General features: G+C 50.5%; 2 protein-coding genes across 2 annotated transcripts; both read left to right on the top strand.

The window, feature by feature from the left end:
* Window positions 1–2112: 2112 nt before the first annotated feature.
* Rln3 (relaxin 3) lies at window positions 2113–3425 on the top strand. The gene is made up of 2 exons (XM_051169329.1): window positions 2113–2329; window positions 3187–3425. Exons 1-2 carry the CDS (start codon window positions 2113–2115, stop codon window positions 3423–3425), a joined length of 456 nt encoding a protein of 151 aa, XP_051025286.1.
* A 551-nt stretch (window positions 3426–3976) lies between these two features.
* Il27ra (interleukin 27 receptor subunit alpha) lies at window positions 3977–19623 on the top strand. The gene is made up of 14 exons (XM_051168690.1): window positions 3977–4061; window positions 4345–4462; window positions 7526–7683; window positions 7798–7955; window positions 9192–9348; window positions 9452–9525; window positions 10751–10931; window positions 11033–11221; window positions 15778–15879; window positions 15965–16117; window positions 18355–18480; window positions 18836–18926; window positions 19048–19141; window positions 19230–19623. The coding sequence occupies exons 1-14, from the start codon at window positions 3977–3979 to the stop codon at window positions 19407–19409; spliced, it is 1866 nt and encodes a 621-aa protein (XP_051024647.1). The 3' UTR covers window positions 19410–19623.
* The last annotated feature ends 397 nt before the right edge of the window (window positions 19624–20020 follow it).

The following is a 20020-nucleotide window of genomic DNA, read 5'->3' as shown; positions in this document are numbered from 1 at the left end:
GAGAGTTTCGCTTTGTGTCCCAGACTGGCTGGGAACTCACTATGGAGCCTGGGCTGATTGGAAGTGATGGCAATTCTCCTGTCTCAGTTCCCAGGCTGGGCTCGAACTCTCAATGATCCACCTGCCTCTGCCTCCCAAGTGCTGGGATTACAGGCATGCGCCACATGTCGGGCCCTTTCACTGAGCTGGATCACATCCTTTTAGCCAGTTCATGCACTCCAGGATTCTGCCTGTCTATCCCTCACCCGCCCCTGCCCCATATTGCTAGGGATCAGACAATACTACAAACCTGGCTTTTAAAAGGCTTCCTGGAGCTGGGCAGTGGTGGCGCACGCCTTTAATGCCAGCATTTGGGAGGCTGAGGCAGGCGGAACGCTATGAGTTCGAGGCCAGCTTGGTCCACAAAGCAAGTTCAGGACAGTCAGTGCTACACAGAGAAACCCTGTCTCAAACAACAACAACAACAAATTTTAAAAAATATAAAAGGCTTCCTGGATGGCTCGGTGGGTAAGAGCACTGGCTGCAATTCCAGAGATCCTGAGTTCAATTCCCAGAACTCACATGGCAGCTTACAACTGTATGAAGAAACTCCAGTTCCAGAGTATCTGACACCCTCTCACATACATACATGCAGGTAAAAGATCAATGCAAATAAAGTAATAAAATAAAAAGTTTCCTGAATAGAACTCAGCAAGCACTCTACCCTAGCAACCTTGTTCTTAGTTTTTAGGTTAAGGTGAAAATGACATAAAACTTTCCTTTAGCACTAGAATCCACATGCTTAGTCATGATGATACGGACGGAGACATCCATGCAGCCCTAAGGCCTTTCCTGTGCATGTGTCAGATTCCAGGCCATCCAGAACTGCACAGAGGCTGGAAGCGGCTTGGTGGCTAAGAGCATTTTCTTTTTGTGAGAGGATCCAAGTTCTATTCCCAGTAGCACAACCTTTAACACCGGCTCCAGGGGTTTGATGAACTCTCTGACCTCTACAAGAACTCACAGAAAGGCCCAGATGTGGTGGTGCATGTCTTAATCCTAATACTGGGGGTGGGAGGTGGGGGTAAGGCTGGGCTGGGGTGGGGTGGGCCAAAGGCAGGAGGATTTCTGTGAGTTCAAGGTCAGCCTGGTCTACAAAGCTAGTCCAGGACAGCCAAGCCTATTATAAAGAAAAACCCTGACTTGAAAACAAAGAAAAGAAGGCCAGGTGTGGTGGCTTACACCTTTAATCCCTGCACTCAGGAGGCAGAAGCAGACGGATCTCTGAGTTCGAGGCCAGCCTGATCTACAAGAGAGTTCCAGGATAGCCAGGGCTGTTACACAGAGAAATCCTGTCTAAAAAAAAAAAAAAAAAAGATAGAAAGAAAGAAAAGAAAAAAGAACCCACATAAATGTGGCACACACACACACACACACAAAGACAAATAAAAATATATACATAACTCTAAGACAATTTTTTAAATTGGGCCTTTTAAGACAGGATCTCACAATGTAGCTCTGGCTGGCCTAGAACTCAGGACTGGGAGAAGAGGAAGGAGGGGGAACCTGTGCTTGGGATGTAAAATAATTAATTAATTAATTGAAAAGATATGGCTTTATCAAACTGTTATTTATGTCTGTATATGTGCACATATGTATGTGTGTGTGCATGCAGGTTCCAGATGGGGGCATTGAACCCCCTGGAGCTGGAGTTACTGACAATTGTGAGCTGTCTGCTTTGGGTGCTGGGAACCAAACTCAGGCCATCTGGAAGATGGCTTCTCTCCAGCTCCAGTGAAGAGTTTGAGGCTAGCCAGGCTAACTAGGAGAATCTGTCTGAAAAAACGAAAGAAAGAGGGGCAGTGGTTTACTCCTATAATCCCGGCACTTAATATGATGAGCCTGGAGCAAGAGAATTGCTCAGTTGTGGAAGATGACAGAGAGATGAGCCTTGTCACCCTGTCTTCATGAAAGGTTATCTCTTGGCCAAGAAATGGTAAGGGTCAAATTGCCACTGACTTCCCTCTGCTTGGAAGATAACCCAAGGTCACTGGGTGGGAGCCAGCCTGTTATAAATGAGGTGAGGCATTGGTGCAGACAGAGCCACCTGGGTCGCAGGCTTCTCAGCTGAGCATGGCAACTCGTGGGCTGCTGCTGCTGCTGCTGCTAGAGCTGGCTTCTTGGGCAGTCCACGGGTATCTGCCGGACAAGACATATGAAGAGAAACCAACGAAGACGTGTGGTCGCACATTTATCCGTAGGGCCATCTATGTCTGTGGGAGTCCTAAAAGGCCCTGGAAAGAACAGGACGGCTTGGGCTATGACGACTCGGCCTACGACGACTCTCCAGGTGAGTGCTGAGGGAAGGCAATCCACCTGGAACAGGTGGCCAGGTCGGAGATAGCCAGAACAGAAGAGGGATTGTATGGTCCAGGCCAGAGCTACAGGGGAAGACCTAGTCTTAAAAATTAAAAAGAAGGTGGTGGTGGTGGGTGCAGGATGCCTGTCTAGCCATGTGAAGTGAGAACACCTCTGCCTGGCCTCTAAGCTTCCCTAGGACCAGGATGTAGAGTTGAGGTGGCTGGAAGCCAGGCATCCTGGGGTTGCCTCTGTGATGAAACGGCTGTGTCCTCATGCAAGCCTGCTGAGGAACGACTGTCTCATTTAGACAGTGGGCAGCAATAGCGGCACTTCAGTAGCTATCCCTTTAGAGGGCAGAAGAAATTAATGTAGTAAAGCAATCAAAACAGTCAATAAACGTCAGTGTTCACCTGAGTGCTCATGGTGTTCCAAATATTACTGTGCTTTTACTGGTATTCAGTTTCCCACTCCCGGCAAAACCAAATAAAATAGAAGTTATTATCCCCCACCACCACCCCTACCACTTTGTGGAAAAGAAAACTGATCATCAGAGATGTAAGTAATCTCATTCACAATTTTAACTTAGGGAGCCTACCTCCCAAATGCATACTTTCTTCTACCTGGTCCACATTAAATAAAAAATAGCATGAAAGCCATGACAGGAAAATCAGGCTTAGCATTGAAACTGACAGCAGAGCCAGCATTTGAACCCATAACTGAATAAAATCAAATTTAGAACAGCGACTTTGATCCTCCAGATCAGAGATGTAACCGGGTCAGACAGGAGGAGTCTGAGGTGACAGTGGCTGAGCTCTGAGCCCTGATTTCTTCCTCTTGGTTTTGCAGGGGACTTCTTCAGTGATGGAGAAGCCGAAACAAACAACCAAGCCAGCGAACTGGACACAGCTGTGGGCTCCAGCGAGCAGTTGGCCCTGACCACACCCCCCCAGGCCTTCTACAGTCATCAACCCAGTTGGCAAGGGTCTCCTGCAGTGATTCGGAGCAGAAGGGATTTGCCGCCCGGCCTTGCCAAATTCTGCTGCGTGGTGGGATGTACGGATAGTCAAATCCTCCGTTTCTGCTAGGCGCTCAGTTGGGTGAAGTGGACCTGTCCGTCCTATCTGCTGTTGGCTGCGTGAAGTTCATGAGCATTCCTACCGGCAAGGCACTGAGGGCTCCGCTGTTTCCTCACTCTGCCTCTCACGACACAAGGTGCAACCTATTCCCACCTTGCTCCGGGCCATACTCTTAATTCAGCAAAAACTGAAACTTGATCTTTGTGGCTGAGTTTTTCCCCCAGGCCTTTACTGAGCCCAGCTGCAACCAGACACTCACCTGCCAAAACTAGCCACACTGAACCCCTGTCTCCTATCCAAGCCTAATTGCAGCCACTGTCCCCTGGCCATGCCAGTGTAACCTGCCCCCTACTCCTCTTCCTTCAGTGCCCAAACCACTGCACCCTGTTGCAGATCCCAGGGCTGACGGCAGGAGCCGACTTTCCCACCCCAAAATAAAGGTTGACTTCTGAGCATTTGCACGCGTGCGTGTTATTGCTGGGGTGGGCGGATTTGGGGACTTCCCGCCAGGGGCGGGGTGGTTTCCTTCCCGCAGGCGATGTCACTTGTCCCTGTGAACCATGAGCCGCCCCTGGGTTGTGCGCCTTATGCCGTTGGAAGTGCTGCTACCGCTGCTGCCGCTGCTCCTCGGGACGCAGCCCCAAGGTGAGCGGCTTCTGAAGTGGCCTGCTTGGGGGGTCACAAGTATGGCGGCGGGGTTTGGGCGGCAACAGGATATAACAGGACGGAGAGGGGCTCGGACTACCTCTACACCGTCCCAACACGTGCCTGGCCCTGGGCTACCTTACTGCACCATCCCTCCTCCGCAACGCCCCCCCACCTCCCACCCCCCGCCCCGTGCTACCGGAGGATGGACACATCCACAATCCAGCAAGTTCAGGTCCGAGGAACTTGATAATGGTCCTCCCGGCTCTCTGCGCCCCTGCAGGCAGTCCCAGCCCACTGCACTGCTACAGCGTCGGTCCCTTGGGAATCCTGAACTGCTCCTGGGAACCTCTGGGCAACTTAGAGACTCCGCCTGTGCTGTATCACCGGAGTCAGAAATAGTGAGTACTCTGGAATGGTCTGGGCACGGGAAGTGGCCACTCGGATTTCAACGGGTTAAGAGGACGACGAATCCCTTCCACACTCACAAGACCCTCAAACCAACCCACTCCTTTCCTTACTGCATAACGCAGTCACTTTCCCTCTCTCAGCACCGCCGCCCCCCCCCCCCGCAGTAATGACTGCACGTGACTCCCAGGGTTGATGCAGCCCATCAGTGTGGTAGGCACATGGCAAAGAAAACACGTAGCACTAGGGAAGCAGGTTTAAATTGCTCTGTGCCATCAGGCAGATAACTTGACTTTTTTTGAGCAGTTTAGTTCACTCTATGAACACACCAGTCTAAGCCAGCATGGTGACAGACACCTGCAACCACAGCAACTGGGAGATGGAGGTAAGAGCAGGTGTTCAAAGCTACGTGCAGCTTCAGAACCGGTTTGAGGCCAATGTGGGCCTCAATCCATGAACTGTCTCAGAACCAAAAAAAAAAAAAAAAAAAAAAAAAAAAAAGCCAAAACCTGTCTAGCGTGGAATCACAACATTGAAAGCTGGTCCTGGTGGGGTTTTAGAACGCAGGGTATGGACACTCCGTTTCCATTGGGCTAAGTAAAGGGCAGCAGAAAGCACTTTGGAAAGAGGGGTGGAGGAAGACATGTTTTCTGAGACAGGCTCTTTCTGTGTGAAGCTGGCCTCTAACGGTCCTCCTGTTTCTGTCTCTGTCTCTCCTGTGCTGGGATGACGGGTGTGAACTATCTGTCACCCGGCCCACTGCTGAGCTCTTTCAGAATGTTTATGTGGAGCTGTTTTTGGTTTTTTTCCAGACAGGGTTTCTCTGTGCAGCCTTGGCTGTCCTAGAGTCCCTTTGTAGGCCAGGATGGCCTCGAACTCACAGAAGAAAACAATGTAGCAATCTCTGTGGGTTAGATTGAGGCCAGCCTGGTTTACAAAGTGAGTCCAGAATAGCCAGGGCTGTTACTCAGAGAAACTCAGCCTCGAAAAAACAGCAACAAAAATAATATATATGTATTTGTTTTGTCCTCACTCTCTTAAAATTAAAAGAGGAGGCAGATGGATCCACTATATATGGGTGAGCGTTGGTCCCTGGAGGGAGTGGGCATTAACCAGAGGGGGGAAGCATTGACCTGATCCTCCTAGGGCCAGACTGGCTTGTCAGGATGTCTTTTTGAGGAGGAGAGGGAGGTCCTGATCTATGTGGGCATCCCCAACATACAGCGAACAAGACAGTTTTTGACATCAACCTCTGTGCAATCAGGTTTATTTCTCAGGGGACTCAGAGTTGGACAATCCGGTCCTCCCCCTGTGGTACCTTGTCCCACACTCTTTGCAGGTGCCCATGCCTTATGACAGGCAATATCCGAGTATATGTCATTCTCACCATGTCAAGGAAGGGGGAACGGAGGCACATTAGTGTTCAAGCTCATCATGGCCTTGGTCTGTCAAGTCAAGTTTATGACAATGCACCTGTATTGCTTGAGCATCTCGAGCACCTAGCTGTTGTTTTATAAAGGCAGTGAGGCGTCTAAAAGCCCAGGGGCCGGCCAAAAGAAATAAGGAGGAGAAATCCTACCAGGGGGCCCAGAATGGAGGGCAACAAGGTAGTAAGCCAAGAGGAGGTAGAGAATAAGTTATGGAACCAGCTTTGTTCCTGTTCTCGTTGTCTTTTTCTTTTTTCTAAGCCGTCTCTAACTTTGGCCATTCTATCTTTGACCACCCCAGAGTGGTCCATATAAAAGCAACACTCCTCTTTGAGGGCAGCACAAAAGTCCCCCTTGCTGAAGATGCAGCAAGTCTAGACCTCTCCTATTTTGTAGAACGACCTCAGCGAAGGAGGACAAGGATTTTTCAAGGTGGGATATGGCAGTTTCCATCCACTCCAAGTCTTCATCAATTGACAGGCAAAGATCTGAATAATGTTTGTTGGAGAAGACAAGAGAGGTTATGCCCACCCCAGTACCTGTAGCGCCCCATCCGAGGAGGACAGCCAGGGTAATTGCAGTTATAGGCTCACGTTTGGTTCTAAGTAGGGCTTGTTCAGTAACAGGATCCCAGTAGTGGGAAAATTGTTCTTCAATGTAATATATTAAGTGGGGGACTAATTGAATAAGGATGCAAAAGGTGGTCTTACTGTTTTTTAAATGGGGGGAGTATATGCAGGGAGTGAGGCCATTGTTACAGGCCCACCAGGTGTTATTACTGGGAAGGATATAATCAGAAAGGGAAGATATCTCTGTGATGGTTATATTACAGAGATCTTGATAGGAGGAGGGAATAACTTTACCTAGACATAACCCGGAGCCTGATAGGGAACTCAAGGTCAGCTTGGCGTTGTCTAGTTGGGCCCATCGGCATTGAGAATGGTCAGAGGAATTGGAGATGTTCTCAATTACTGTAATTCCTTCTTAAAAGGGAGGGCTGGAGTCATAGCATAACCAGCACAAATCAGTTAGCTCAGGGCGAGAATGATTTAAAGTCAGGTAAGTGAAGTTAATGATATTCAGTAGTAAATCACGAGTGTTTATCAACCCTAACCCCTGTAGTGGAGTTTCCGTGTAGGAGATCGTGAAGGAAGGAGCTGTGGTGACCTTCTTATGATTAGAGTCAAAGGCCAGCACAGGATTAGAGCCCAGAGTCATAGAAGATGTACTTACTTTTAATTTGATTGTAAAAAGTAAGCCTGGATGGGAACCTCCTCTCCAATAAATACGTAATCCCCAAGTATTTCCTCTGAACCAGTCTCTATTTAGTTTGCCTTTTTTAGTAAATTTAATAACGATGGAGTTGCAGAGATCCTCCTGCCTCTGCCTCCCGAGTGCTGGGATTACAGGCGTGCGCCACCACCACCCGGCCAGAATGCACAGAAATTGCATACACTTGAAGAAGAGTAATAAAGAAGCTGAGTTGCTGGCCTGAGGCCACACAGTTTTGACCTAAGAGCAGGCCTTCAGACCCCAGCAGAGCAGGTTGAGGACAAGAAGTCCAAGCAAGGATCTCAGCTTGGCCTGTGGCTTACGCTGTGACAACCCCCATCTCTTCTCTCCTCATAGCCATTCTGAAAGAACCCATGAGGTGAAGGTGCCTTCCAGGCAGAGCTGGGTGACCATTCCCCGGGAACAGTTCACCATGGCCGACCAACTCCTCATCTGGGGAACACAAGGAGGAAAACTTCTCTGGCCCCCTAACTTTGTGAACCTGGAGACCCAAAGTAACACAGTGGTGGGGGTGGGGGTGGGGTGGGGTGTGTGAGGCATAGTGCCCCATAGAAAGGGTGGGGTGTCTGGAGGCCCTAGCTGAGTGCCCTCTGGCCTCCTATTTGCAGTGAAGCCAGACAGCCCGCAGCTCTTCCCTGATGTGGACTTTTCTGAGGAAATGCCTCTGGAGGCCATTGTGCCCTGGGCCCCGCCCTTGTGGCCACCTCAAAAGGTTCTCATTTGTCAATTCCGGTACAAAAGACGCCAGGGCCAGGAGTGGACCCAGGTGAGTGCCGGGGCGCTCCTTCTCACATTATCTCCAGGAGATGGGATAGCACCCCAAATCCTAGAAAGCACAGGCTCACCTGACACCGGTCATGGAGCCACCCCAAATCCCAGGTAGAAGGCCTCACAAACAACTTTGTTAATTTGTTTCTTGTTTTTTTTTTTTTTTTTTTTTAATAATATCTATTATTTATACAGTTTTCTGCCCACAAGTGAGCCTTCACACCAGAAGGGGACACCAGATCTCATTATAGATGCTTGGGAGCCACCATGTGGTCGCTGGGAATTGAACTCACGACCTTTGGAAGAAAAGATAGTGTTCTTAAGCTCTGAGCCATCTCTCCAGCCCTTGTTTCTTGGTTTTTGAGATAGAGTGTGCCTATGGAGCCAGGCTGGCCTCAAATCCGTGGTCCTCTGGCTTCAGCCAGTCTCCTGAGCGCTGGGCAGCAGGGTTGCATCGCTGTCCATAGAAACACCCTGGGTAGCTTGGTGCAAGGGCCGTGAAACAAGGTTTTGCTGTGTGATCCTGGTTGGCCTGAAACTCTGCCTCTCCTGCTTTGATTAAAAGTGTGCACCACCATACCTGGCTTGCATGGGTCTCTTAACCAGTTAAAATTTATCTCAAAAAAGGGAAGGGGGGGGGGAGGCTGGAGAGATGGCTCAGTGGTTAAAAGCCCTGCCGCTCACTCTTCCAGATGGACCCAGGTTCAATCCACAGCACCTACGTGGCAGCTCAGAATTGTCTGTAGCTCCAGTTCTAGAGGAGCTGACATCCTCAGACCAATGCACATAAAATAAAATAAAATAAAATAAAATAAAATAAAATAAAATAAAATCTTAAAATAAAATAAATAAATAAATAAAAGAAGCAAACGAACCACAGACTGGGGCTTGGAAGATCACTCAGCAATCAAAGTACTTGACACATGGGCATGAGGTCCTGAGTATGACCCATGCCAATAAGACAGGCATGGTGTACACACTCGTACACACAATAATAAAGTACAGCTTAAGTATAATAAGATTTTAGCAACAGAGGCAGGCTCTTGGCACCAACACCTAGGTACACACACATACACGCATGCAAGCGTGAACACACAGACATACACACCCCTGAAGGCTTAGTGTAACTCGGTGCTAGAGGGCTTGCCTAGCCTGTGTCAGACTCAGGGCCACAGCGTTGGAAAAAGAAGAAAGTCTCCTTAGCACATAGGGAGACCCCCATCGCTTTCCCCAGCTGGAGCCACAGCTGAAGACCGACCAGCTGACTCCTGTTGAGATGCAGAACCTGGCACCTGGCACCAGATACCAGGTATCCGGCCGCTGCCGAGTGGAGAACGGCTATCCATGGGGCGAGTGGAGCCCGGACCTGTCCTTCCAGACACCACTCTTGGGTGAGAGCGGCTCCATCTGTCTTGTATTTCTGGACCTCAGCCCCACCATGGGCCAGACAGTCTTGTCCATCTAACCGAACCTGCCTTTCCTCGTCCTCATCAGCTCCTGAAGACGTGTGGGTATCGGGGGCCGTCTGTGACACGTCCGCCAATCGGACAGCCCTGCTTCACTGGAAGGTGAGCGGCAAATCCAGAGTTCTCTGCAGGGCCCGGGAACGCCCAAGTAGCAATGGCTTCCTCTGCTGCCCCCTGGAGGTTTTTTCCTGGATTGCAACGCTCTCTTGCAGTGCTTGGTGAGCGTAAGGATGAGGTGTGTGTCTCCACCTACCTGTGAGAGATCAAGGTGTGTTGAGTGGGATCCAGTGTCCTGGGCAGGAGACAGCAGAGGTGAAAGTCTAGGCTCAGGCACGATTCAGTGCATCTTGGCAAGATGGAACACATGTGCTGGAAGCTCCCGTGCTGCCATCAAACCGGTGCCCTGGTCCTTCTGACTCAGGGTGACCCACACCTGTGATCTCCACTGCTCAAGAGGTCAAGGCAGAAATATTGCATGTTCGAGACCAGCCAGAGTGAGTTCAAGGTTATGGCATCTTAGCCTGAGAAACAAAAAAATTTTAAAGGCGGGCTCAGTGACAGAATACTCTGTAACTCACAGAGATCCACCTGCCTCTGTCTCCTAAGTGGTGGTTTTGAAGGTGTTAAACACGGTGCCCTGTTAGAGTTTGCTGGAATCACTTAAGTGATCATACATATTCCCATCCTTGTAAGTTTCCACTGGGGAGGAAGTTACGAAGCCGCAAGGGAGCGAGCCGGAGGTGTGCGGCAGGCCAGGAGCCTTTAATGACTGTTTCAGAGCTCTTAGGTCCTGCTGGAACGCAGCCCGGAAGCAGAACCTCCCTAGGATGCCCGAGGTCGTGCAGTCTATCCACAGCACTGCCTGAGCCAGATGTGACCTTATGCAGCTGTCGTTCCAGCAATGGGGAGTCTGAGCTGGCTGTTTCCCTAGGCTGGGATTAGAGGTGCAGGGTCAAAGGTGTCTAGTAAAGTTGGTCATCGGCTTGCTTTAGATTTACTTCCTGCCCCTCCCCCCTGCCAAGACAGGGTCATATGTAGCCTGTGCTGGTCTCAAACGAGTGGCAAGCCCTCCCACCTCTGTAGGAGTATAATTTAGTACTGAGATGATAGATCTGAGCCGGGCTCCTCCTTAAAGTTCACACTCACTCTCTCCAGCCCTGCTCTGTAAACCCCTCCTCCTCTTCCTCCTCCGAGACTCAGCGTCCACATCCATCAGCTGGGCCTCGCACGCTGCCCCACTTAACAGGAGCCTTGCCATCATAACTAGTGAGCACCCAACAAAATGGGGTGGGGGGGTGCACTAACCACAACATCTCCTCCCCTTCAGGACCCAGGACCCTGCGTGCAGGTGACTTACAGAGTCTGGTTTGGGGATGGAAATACCACCAGGACTCAAGAGGTCCTGTGCTGCAAGTCCCCCATCCCTGCACTGATGGAGTGGGCTGCGGTGTCCACTGGCAACAGCAGCAGCCGGGCACCTCTCACCAACATGTCTTTGGTGTGCTTGGGTAAAACAACGTGGAGTTCTTCTGTCCCATAACTTGGGGGTGCGGGGGAGGACAAGGGGCTTTCCGAATGAACAGTCAAGGCTATGTCTTTCCACTTCCAGGCCCAGAATCTGCCCCCCGTGACGTGGTAGTCGGTAACACTGATGGAAGGCCAGGGCTAAAGGTGACTTGGAAACAAGGGACCAGGAAACCGTGGGAGTATGTGGTGGACTGGGTTCAAGATGATGACAGCCTGGACAAGGTCAACTGGACCCATCTCCCCCCTGACAACCTCAGCACCTTGTTACCAGGTTAGGCCCTGGGACACCTGGGATCTCATCTACACTGCGACCTGTGCCTTCGCTATAACAAAATACCCGGGGCTGGACAGAGAGTTGGTTTTGCTCACAGTTTTGGAGGACCAAGAGCACATGGTGTCTGCATCTGCTGACTATCATCGTGGCTGCTTTCTGGCGATCGCTGGTTGTTGTGTTGTGGTGGGTGTCTGGGCCAGAGGCAGATCTCCTGTTGGCACAGGAACTTGATGAGGAAAAGGCTGCAGCAGAGGCCATCCCAGGCTTCAAGGCTGAGGCTTGATGTTTGCATGTCTGCCTCGGGTACAAAGGAAGGCAGTGAGGTGCTGGGAGACTGTAGGACTGAGGCTTACTTGTGCACTGAACGAAAAGAAAGGGAGGGTCCCAGCTTGTGGTGGCTACACCTGGACTCAGGAGGCTGAGGCAGGAGGATCACAGCCTGGGTGAGGGGAGAGAAGGTGAGAGTGAGAGAGAGAGCGAGAAAGACGGAGGGTAGAGAGGAAGAGTGGGGGAGTTTGGTAGAGGGGGAGAGGGGGGAAGGAAAAGAGTGGGGGGGAGAAGAAATAGAAGGAGGGAAAGAGGGGAGAGGGAGGACAGGAGGGGCAGGGAGGAACAGAGGCAGAGAGAGACAGACAGGCAGGCAGGCAGACAGACAGGCAGACAGTCAGGCAGACAGACAGGCAGGCAGGCAGACAGGCAGGCAGACAGACAGACAGGCAGGCAGACAGGCAGGCAGGCAGACAGTCAGGCAGACAGACAGGCAGACAGGCAGGCAGGCAGGCAGGCAGACAGACAGACAGACAGACAGGCAGACAGACAGGCAGGCAGGCAGACAGACAGGCAGACAGTCAGGCAGACAGACAGGCAGGCAGGCAGACAGGCAGGCAGACAGGCAGGCAAGCAGACAGGCAGGCAGGCAGACAGGCAAGCAGACAGACAGGCAGACAGGCAGGCAGGCAGGCAGGCAGACAGACAGACAGACAGACAGGCAGACAGACAGGCAGGCAGGCAGACAGACAGGCAGACAGTCAGGCAGACAGACAGGCAGGCAGGCAGACAGGCAGGCAGACAGGCAGGCAAGCAGACAGGCAGGCAGGCAGACAGGCAAGCAGGCAGGCAGACAGACAGACAGACAGACAGGCAGACAGACAGGCAGGCAGGCAGGCAGACAGACAGGCAGACAGTCAGGCAGACAGACAGGCAGGCAGGCAGACAGGCAGGCAGACAGGCAGGCAAGCAGACAGGCAGGCAGGCAGACAGGCAAGCAGGCAGGCAGGCAGGCAAGCAGGCAGGCAGGCAGGCAGACAGGCAGACAGGCAGACAGGCAGGCAGGCAGACAGGCACAGACAGAAAACTAGTGACTCTGGGGCACCCTCCCTTGGCCCATGTTGCTGGCAGAGTAGGCTTAGAAGCAGGCTTTCCAAAGCCTGACTCCTTTGAGAGGAGCATGCGCTCACAGGCAGGTCTGTGTCCAAGCCTCTCAGTGGTCTGCACTTTTATTTCCTGGCCTTGGGGGAAAATTACACTGAGGTCACTGCCTACCTGAGCAGAAGTGCTGGTGAATAAAGGCCCCTTGAGGACCAGCCCCCGGTGCAGCGATGAGGAGGGCTGGCAAACTGTGCTCCCTGCTTCCCCAGACTGAGCTGCGGAACCTCACTTCCCTGCTTTGGAGACCTACTTATTTTATTTTTAATTCTTTTTTGAGATTATAATGTAATTGCACTTCTTTCCTGTCCCTCCCCCCGAAACCTGCCCACATATTCCTCCTTCCTGTCTTTGAAATTCATGGCCTCTTTTTTTCATGAATTGCTATTGCAAGCATGTCTGTGCATACATATATATATACATACGCACATACATGCATACAGACATACATATGTATACACATACAGTCCTAAATATGACTTGCTCAGTCTGAACAATGTTACTTGAATGTTCTCAGAGATGACCATGAGCTATTGGACAACAATAGCGTTTTGCTCTTCCCTAAGGAAGAATTTCTCCGGCACTCAGCGTGCCTTGGTAGCCTGGAGTTTTTTGCATAAGACTGGGTCCCCATGCACTTCTCCCCATGTGCTTTGGTGGCATGCCTGTTGGTGCCATCCTTGTTTGACTCACGTTTAGGTAGTTATACTGGGGACACTTCATGGGGGAAGCTTTTGGCTGTGCTGGAAGACACAGTCTCACAGCAAACTCCTGATCCACTGGCTCTTACTGTCTTTCTGCCTCCTCTTCCTCGATGTTCCCTGAGCCTGATGGGCAGGAGTGTTTTGTAGATGCATCCATTTAGAACTCCACATCTCCACATTTTGTCTGATTTTAAGATTTTTTGTTTGTTTGTTTTTCGAGACGGGGTTTCTCTGTGCAGCCTTGGCTATCCTAGACTCCCTTTGTAGACCATGCTGGCCTTGAACTCACAGCGATCCACCTGCCTCTGCCTCCTGAGTACTGGGATTAAAGGCGTGTGCCACCACTGCCTGGTGATTTTAAGATTTTTAAATATTCTAATTGCATGGCTGAAGTAGCCCCTGGAGCCAGAGTTCCATACATGGTGCCTTCTGTAAAAGCAATACACTCTTAACCACTGAGCCATTTTTTCAGACCCTTGTTTTTATTATTATTATTATTATTATTATTATTATTATTATTATTATTATTATTTTGGTTTTTCAAAACAGGGTTTCTCTGTGTAACAGTCCTGGCTGTCCAGGACTCACTTTGTAGACCAGGCTGGCCTCAAACTCACAGCTTGCCTCTGCTTCCCAAGTGCTGGGATTAAAGGCATGTGCCACCACACCCAGCTTCATTTTCTTTCTTTCTTTCTTTTTTTTTTTTTTCTTTCTGGTTTTTCAAGACAGTTTCTCCATGTAGCCCTGGCCGCCCTGGAACTCACTCTGTAGACCAGGCTGGCCTCGGACTTAGTGACCCGCCTGCCTCTGCCTCCTGAGTGCTGGGATCAGAGGTGTGCGCCACCACAGCTGGCTCCTTATTCTGTTTTATTTTTGAGACAGGGTCTCACTGTGTATTTCTGGCTGTCCTGGAACTCACTCATCAGCTACCAGGAGCTCGTGTGTGTGTGTGTGTGTGTGTGTGTGTGTGTGTGTGTGTGTGTGTGTATGTGTGTGTGTGTGTGTGTGTGTGTGTGTGTGTGTGTGTGCTTTGCTTGAATGTATGTATGTGTGCCCAGTGCATACAGTACCCATGAAACCAGACAGGGTTCTAGATCTTCTGGAACTGGAGTTACAGACGGTTGTGAGCTGCCATGTGGGTGCTGGGAACTGAGCCTTTGTCCTCTGGAAGAGCAGCCGGTGCTCTTAGCCACAGAGCCATCTCTCCAGTCCCTTAATCCCCCCCCCCCCCCACCTTTAAAACAGTACAGTCCTGAGCCAGGCGCAGTGGCACACACTTGTAATCTCAGCACTGAGGGAAAAGAGAGAAAGAAAGAGGACAGTTCTGCCTGGCTGGAATTTCCTGTGTAGAGCAGGCTGACTTGGGTTAAAGGTGTAAACTACGAGCCCTGGATATCCCAGATACGCTTTGGTTACCCTATCCACCCCCACCATGGTTTTATGTATTCTAGCTGTCTTTGAATCCACTTGCCAAGGATGACTTTAAACTTCTAATCTTCCTGCCTCCACCCTTCAAATAATGGGATTCCTAGCATGTGCCACCTTGTGTTTTTAATCCTAACACTCAGGAGGCAGAGAGAGAGAGATAGAGAGAGAGATCTGTAAATTCAAGGCCAATTGGAACTATATAGTATGACCCTGTATCAAAGATAAAAATAAATGGCTGGGAGTGGTGGCGCTGGATTACACACATGTGCCACCAACCCCACTGTTACAACTGTGTTTTGTTTTCCAGTTAGTTTTTTTCTATAATTTCCTTTAGTCCCAGCACTCTGGAGATAGAGACAGGTGGTCACATAGCATGTTCTCGGCAAGCCAGAGTTACATGGTGAAAGACTCTTCAAAATTTTTTTTCTCAGGCAGGCTTAGTGGCACATACCTTTAATCCCAGCACTCGGGAGGCAGAGGCAGGTGGATCAATGTGAGTTAGAGGCCAGCCTGGTCTACAAAGAGAGTCCAGGACAGCCAAAGTAACACTGATAAACCCTGTCTCAAAAATAAATAAATAAATAAACAAACAAACAAACAAACAAAATAAAACAAATGTCTAGAGAAATGTCTCAGTGATCAAAAGAACACATTGCTTGGGGACCTAACTAGGGCTTCCTGCATGCTAGGCCCACACTCCACCACCTGAGCCACAGCCTTAGCCTTGGCTTTAGTTTGGGGAGCCAGGGTCTCTGTGTGACCCAGCCTCAGCCTCCACAGGCACAAGTCACTGCACATGACTGGGACTTGTCCCTTCCTGCACTGTTTACAGCTTGCTGATCTTTCCCTGCAGTTTCAGGTCTCATTGTCGCTATGTGGAGTAGTCTCCCCCAGGGGCCCAAATGTCAGTTTCTACAAGTAGGACCTGCACTGCACTGCACTGCACTGGGCAGGGAGAGCCCGCTGTAAATGCTCCTTTCTCCCTATTCCTCCCAGGGGTTTTTGAAGGAGGGGTCCCCTATCGAATTACAGTGACTGCAGTCTACTCAGGGGGACTAGCTGCTGCACCCTCAGTTTGGGGATTCATAGAGGAATCAGGTGAGAACTGGGCTTGGAGAATGAAGTGGGGGGGGGGAAACCCATGGAACTGCAGTGGGTACTGATGCTCATGGTTTCTTCACAGTACCCCTTGCTGGGCCAGCGGTTTGGAGACTCCATGATGACCCCCCAGGGACACCGGCTGTAGCCTGGGGAGAGGTACCAAGACGCCAGCTCCGGGGCCACGCTACTCACTACACCCTGTGCATGGAGGGCAGAGGCATGGTCTGCATGAATGGTAAGCTCCATGCCTCCTGGCCCCTCCCACCTCCCCAAAGGCCCACCTATCATCAGCCCTGCCCCTACATTCCCAGCGCCAGGGAATTCTGTGTCACCAAGTCCCCAGAGGGCAATGACAGCTTTGGCTACCACTGAAATGGGCCTCCTGATAAAGCAAAGACGACAGCGAGAGAGTCTATACTCATTGACAGTGAGGGAACCCTGATACACTTCACAAGGGAAAAATATAAAAAGGATTAAAGCTTCTTAGATGGTCTTGTTTTTCATAAAAAGAACCCCCCCACCCTCAGTATTGAGCTGTCTCCATATTGGGCAAGGCTCAGACATGCAAGGAAATGTCTCTCGCTGTCCACACAGGTTGTAGAATTACATGCGATTTTGGGGGGGGGCCGTGGTTTCGAGACAGGGTTTCTCTGTGTAGCCTTGGCTGTCCTGGACTCGCTTTGTAGACCAGGCTGGCCTCGAACTCACAGCAATCCGCCTGCCTCTGCCTCCTGAGTGCTGGGATTACAGGTGTGCACCACCACTGCCTGGCTTACATGTGATTTTTATTTCCTTCTGTTAGCTTTGAGATAGGCTGATGTTTTACTATAAGATCAAATCCCGGGCCGGGTGTGGTGGCGCATGCCTTTAATCCCAGCACTCGGGAGGCAGAGGCAGGCGGATCGCTGTGAGTTCGAGGCCAGCCTGGTCTACAAAGTGAGTCCAGGCCACCAGCCAAGGCTACACAGAGAAACCCTGTCTCAAAAAAAAAAAAAAAAAAAAAAAAAAAAAGAACAAACCCCTGGGGCTGGAGAGAGGGCCAGCAGTTAAGAGCACTGACTGCTCTTCCAGAGGCCCTGAGTTCAGTTCCCAGCACCCACATGGCAGCAAACAGCCACCAGTACTTTCAGTTCCGGTACCTGTCAGTGTCTTCAGGTCACCACAGGCACCACGTGACTGACAGACAGTCAGTCAAGACACCCACACCCATAAAAACACACTCTTAAAGAGCAGAATTTTAAAAAAGTGTTTGGATGGCCTTTCAGCAATGACTTCCTGTCTAGAATCCCCCAGGGAGGGGCTGGGGCATGGCTCAGCAGTAGAGTAAGTATCCAGGGTGTACAAGGCCTTGGGTTTCATGCCCACCACTTAAGAAACAAAATAATTCTTTTAAAAAAAGATGTATTTATTTGTTTATTACATATACAAAGTTCTGCCTGCATGTATGTCTGCACACCAGAAGAGGGCATCAAATCTCATTATAGATGGTTGTGAGCCACCATGTGGTTGCTGGGAATTGAACTCAGGACCTCTGGAAGAGCAGACAGTGCTCTTAGCCGTTGAGCCATCTCTCCAGCCCCCAAAATCAGTATTCTTATCTTCCTAACTATAACAGTTATCTGACCAGGCTACCAAGCTGACTCACTGGCCTGTGAAACAGCTCACCAGATTAACCCGTTTGTGCCCTTGAGCCTGAAAGCCTGAAGTGAACCCCTGAAACCCACAAGTCATCCTCCACACTTAGGCCATCACACACGCAGAGAAAGTAAACGGTAATAAAGTAACTGTTTATTACTGACTCACAGTGAAAGAGTAATAAAGTAACAAAAACTGATTCACCATGGAGACACATTTCAAGAACTCCAGCGTCCTCCTCTCACAGTTTACTAAATTCCCAGCGCAGGGTCTCACGTTATCTCAACCAGACCTGGAAATTGCATTCTGAGGAGCTGGAAGGACAGGCACTGGCTCCTGTGCCCTCGCCTGTTTCCTTCCTCTGAGCCATCTTCCCTCTTCAGGGATGGGGGTGAAACTCAGCCTTCCCAATGGAGGCTTCACAGATGTAGACCAAGGAGATAACTCCAAATTGGCATGCCACGTGCTGCTTAGAGCCCTGTACAAATCAGAGGTCTGTTTTAAATGGGTGGTGGTGGTGGTGGTCAGAAGATGATTTGTTAAGGGAGTGACACTGAACAAAATTTACTGGGGATCGGGGGATATTGGATGGCTCCCCAAGTGGCAAAGACTGATGTCCTCTGATGTCTGCATGTGTGCCATGGCATGCCTATGGGGAAAGCCCCCGCCCCAGGGGAAAATGCCATATAAATAAATAAAGACAACTAGGGGAGAGCTGTGTGCAAAGTTGAAGACAGAGGAAAGAACATAGAACAGTGCCAAGGCCCCGGGACACGGTTTCATTACTTCTTCTATCTTTTTTTTTTTTTTTTTTTTTTTCCCGGTTGTGTCCTTCAGTGAGCAGTAACACCCAGACTGTCACTCTGCCTAACCTTCACTTGGGTTCCTTCAAGCTGTGGGTGACAGTGTCCACCACTGCAGGACAGGGCCCACCTGGTCCCAGCCTTTGGCTTCATCTACAAGGTATGAGGTGGGGTTGGGGAGATGTCTACCCGTTTCTGGCTAGGGCTGTCTTGAAGTCATAACTTAGGTTTCGTGTGGTGGATGGGTAGCCTCCTGATGAGGGAAAGAATTCTGTGTAGAAGAGGGGTAAGGAGGGACCGGAGGACCACACCCCAAGTCTGCCTCAGAGCATTTTGCTCCTGTAAATGCTGTTGTGTTATCCAGCAGCACTCCCAGCCATGACTTTACCTGTCAGCACACCCCTGTACCCCTAAATCTCACCCCTTCTTCCTGATACCTGCGCCCTTGGCCCCACCCACTGAAAAGCCACTCTTAGCCCCACCCACTTAGTGTCATTTATTCTCCTCACCCACAGATAGTGGGATCAGGTGGAAAGTTCTGCCCTGGGTCCTGTCCCTGTGGGGTTTGCTCCTGATGGGCGGTGTCCTGAGCCTGGCCATTACCAGGTAAGGCTGTCAGACCTGGGACTCTGCCCTGGTTGGGTTCAGCAGCTAAGGCTTGACTGGGTGGCATCAGGAAGTTCATGGATTCTAGCAACATGTTTGCCACTGGGTCCCCACTGGCCAGGTGCTTCCAGCAGGAAAGTAAGCTGCTTCCTCAATGGCTCTGGGAGAGGGTCCCTGACCCTGCCAACAGCAAGTCTGGGCAACCTTATATAAAGGTGAGAAAATGCCAACTGTGGGAGCACCAACCTCCAACTGGGCCAAGTGGGAGGGGAGGACCAGCGTTTCAAGTTTCTATCTCTCAAGGAGGTCAGCCTGCCCCAACCACCCAAGGATGGACCCATTCTGGAAGTGGAGGAAATGGAGCTACAGACTGTTACAGAGTCCCCGAGAGCCTCGGCCCCACTTCACTCTGGGTATGAGAAACACTTCCTGCCCACACCAGAGGAGCTGGGCCTTCTGAGGCCTCCGGCCCCCAGGTTCTAGCCTGCTCTGCCTCAGGCTAGAGGCTGTATCGCCATCTTGGATTAGACTTTTTGTTTGTTGGTTGGTTGGTTGGTTTTTTGAGACAGGATCTCATTATGGCTGAAACTCAATATATAAACCAGGCTGGCCTGGAACTCACACAGATTACCTGGTTCTGCCTCCCAAGGACTGAAAGTAAAAATGTGTGCCACCATGCCCAACCAACTTTTTGGGTTTTTTTATCTGTATCTTTGACAACTTTTTGTGACTACAGAATCAATGCTCTCACTAGCCCAATCCTTTTGTTGTTGTTTTCTTTATTGTGTCAGAGTCTTGACGTGTGACCAAGGCTGGTCTCAAACTTGTGACCCTCCTGCTACACGTCCAGTGCTTGGATTATACGTGTGTCATCTTACCCAGTCACAACCTTTCGATTCTAGTAAGGTCAGCTTCCAAGCAGGATCTGAGGAGGGTGATTCATTGTCAAAAGACATGGCAAGGGTCTGAAGCAGTTCAGAGGCCTTGTTTGCTTGCACAAGACCAGATTTGGTTTCCTGCCCTTGCAGAGGAGCCAGGTTCACAGTTTCCGGCATCCACAGGGCAGCTCAGAACCACCTGTAACTCCACTGTCA

Source organism: Acomys russatus, chromosome 26 (assembly GCF_903995435.1).
Source record: "Acomys russatus chromosome 26, mAcoRus1.1, whole genome shotgun sequence".
Classification (NCBI taxonomy): Eukaryota; Metazoa; Chordata; class Mammalia; order Rodentia; family Muridae; genus Acomys; species Acomys russatus.
The sequence above is the reverse complement of the archived record's forward strand: the minus strand, read 5'-3'. Positions and strand labels throughout refer to the sequence as shown.

Bases quoted from the DNA above. Each gene is read 5' to 3' on its own strand.
- Rln3 (XM_051169329.1), top strand. From the start codon at position 2,113: ATGGCAACTCGTGGGCTGCTGCTGCTGCTGCTGCTAGAGCTGGCTTCT. The intron at 2,330-3,186 runs GTGAGTGCTGAG...TTGGTTTTGCAG, and splicing joins GGCCTACGACGACTCTCCAG to GGGACTTCTTCAGTGATGGA.
- Il27ra (XM_051168690.1), top strand. From the start codon at position 3,977: ATGAGCCGCCCCTGGGTTGTGCGCCTTATGCCGTTGGAAGTGCTGCTA. The intron at 7,956-9,191 runs GTGAGTGCCGGG...CGCTTTCCCCAG, and splicing joins AGGGCCAGGAGTGGACCCAG to CTGGAGCCACAGCTGAAGAC. The intron at 11,222-15,777 runs GTTAGGCCCTGG...TATTCCTCCCAG, and splicing joins CCTCAGCACCTTGTTACCAG to GGGTTTTTGAAGGAGGGGTC.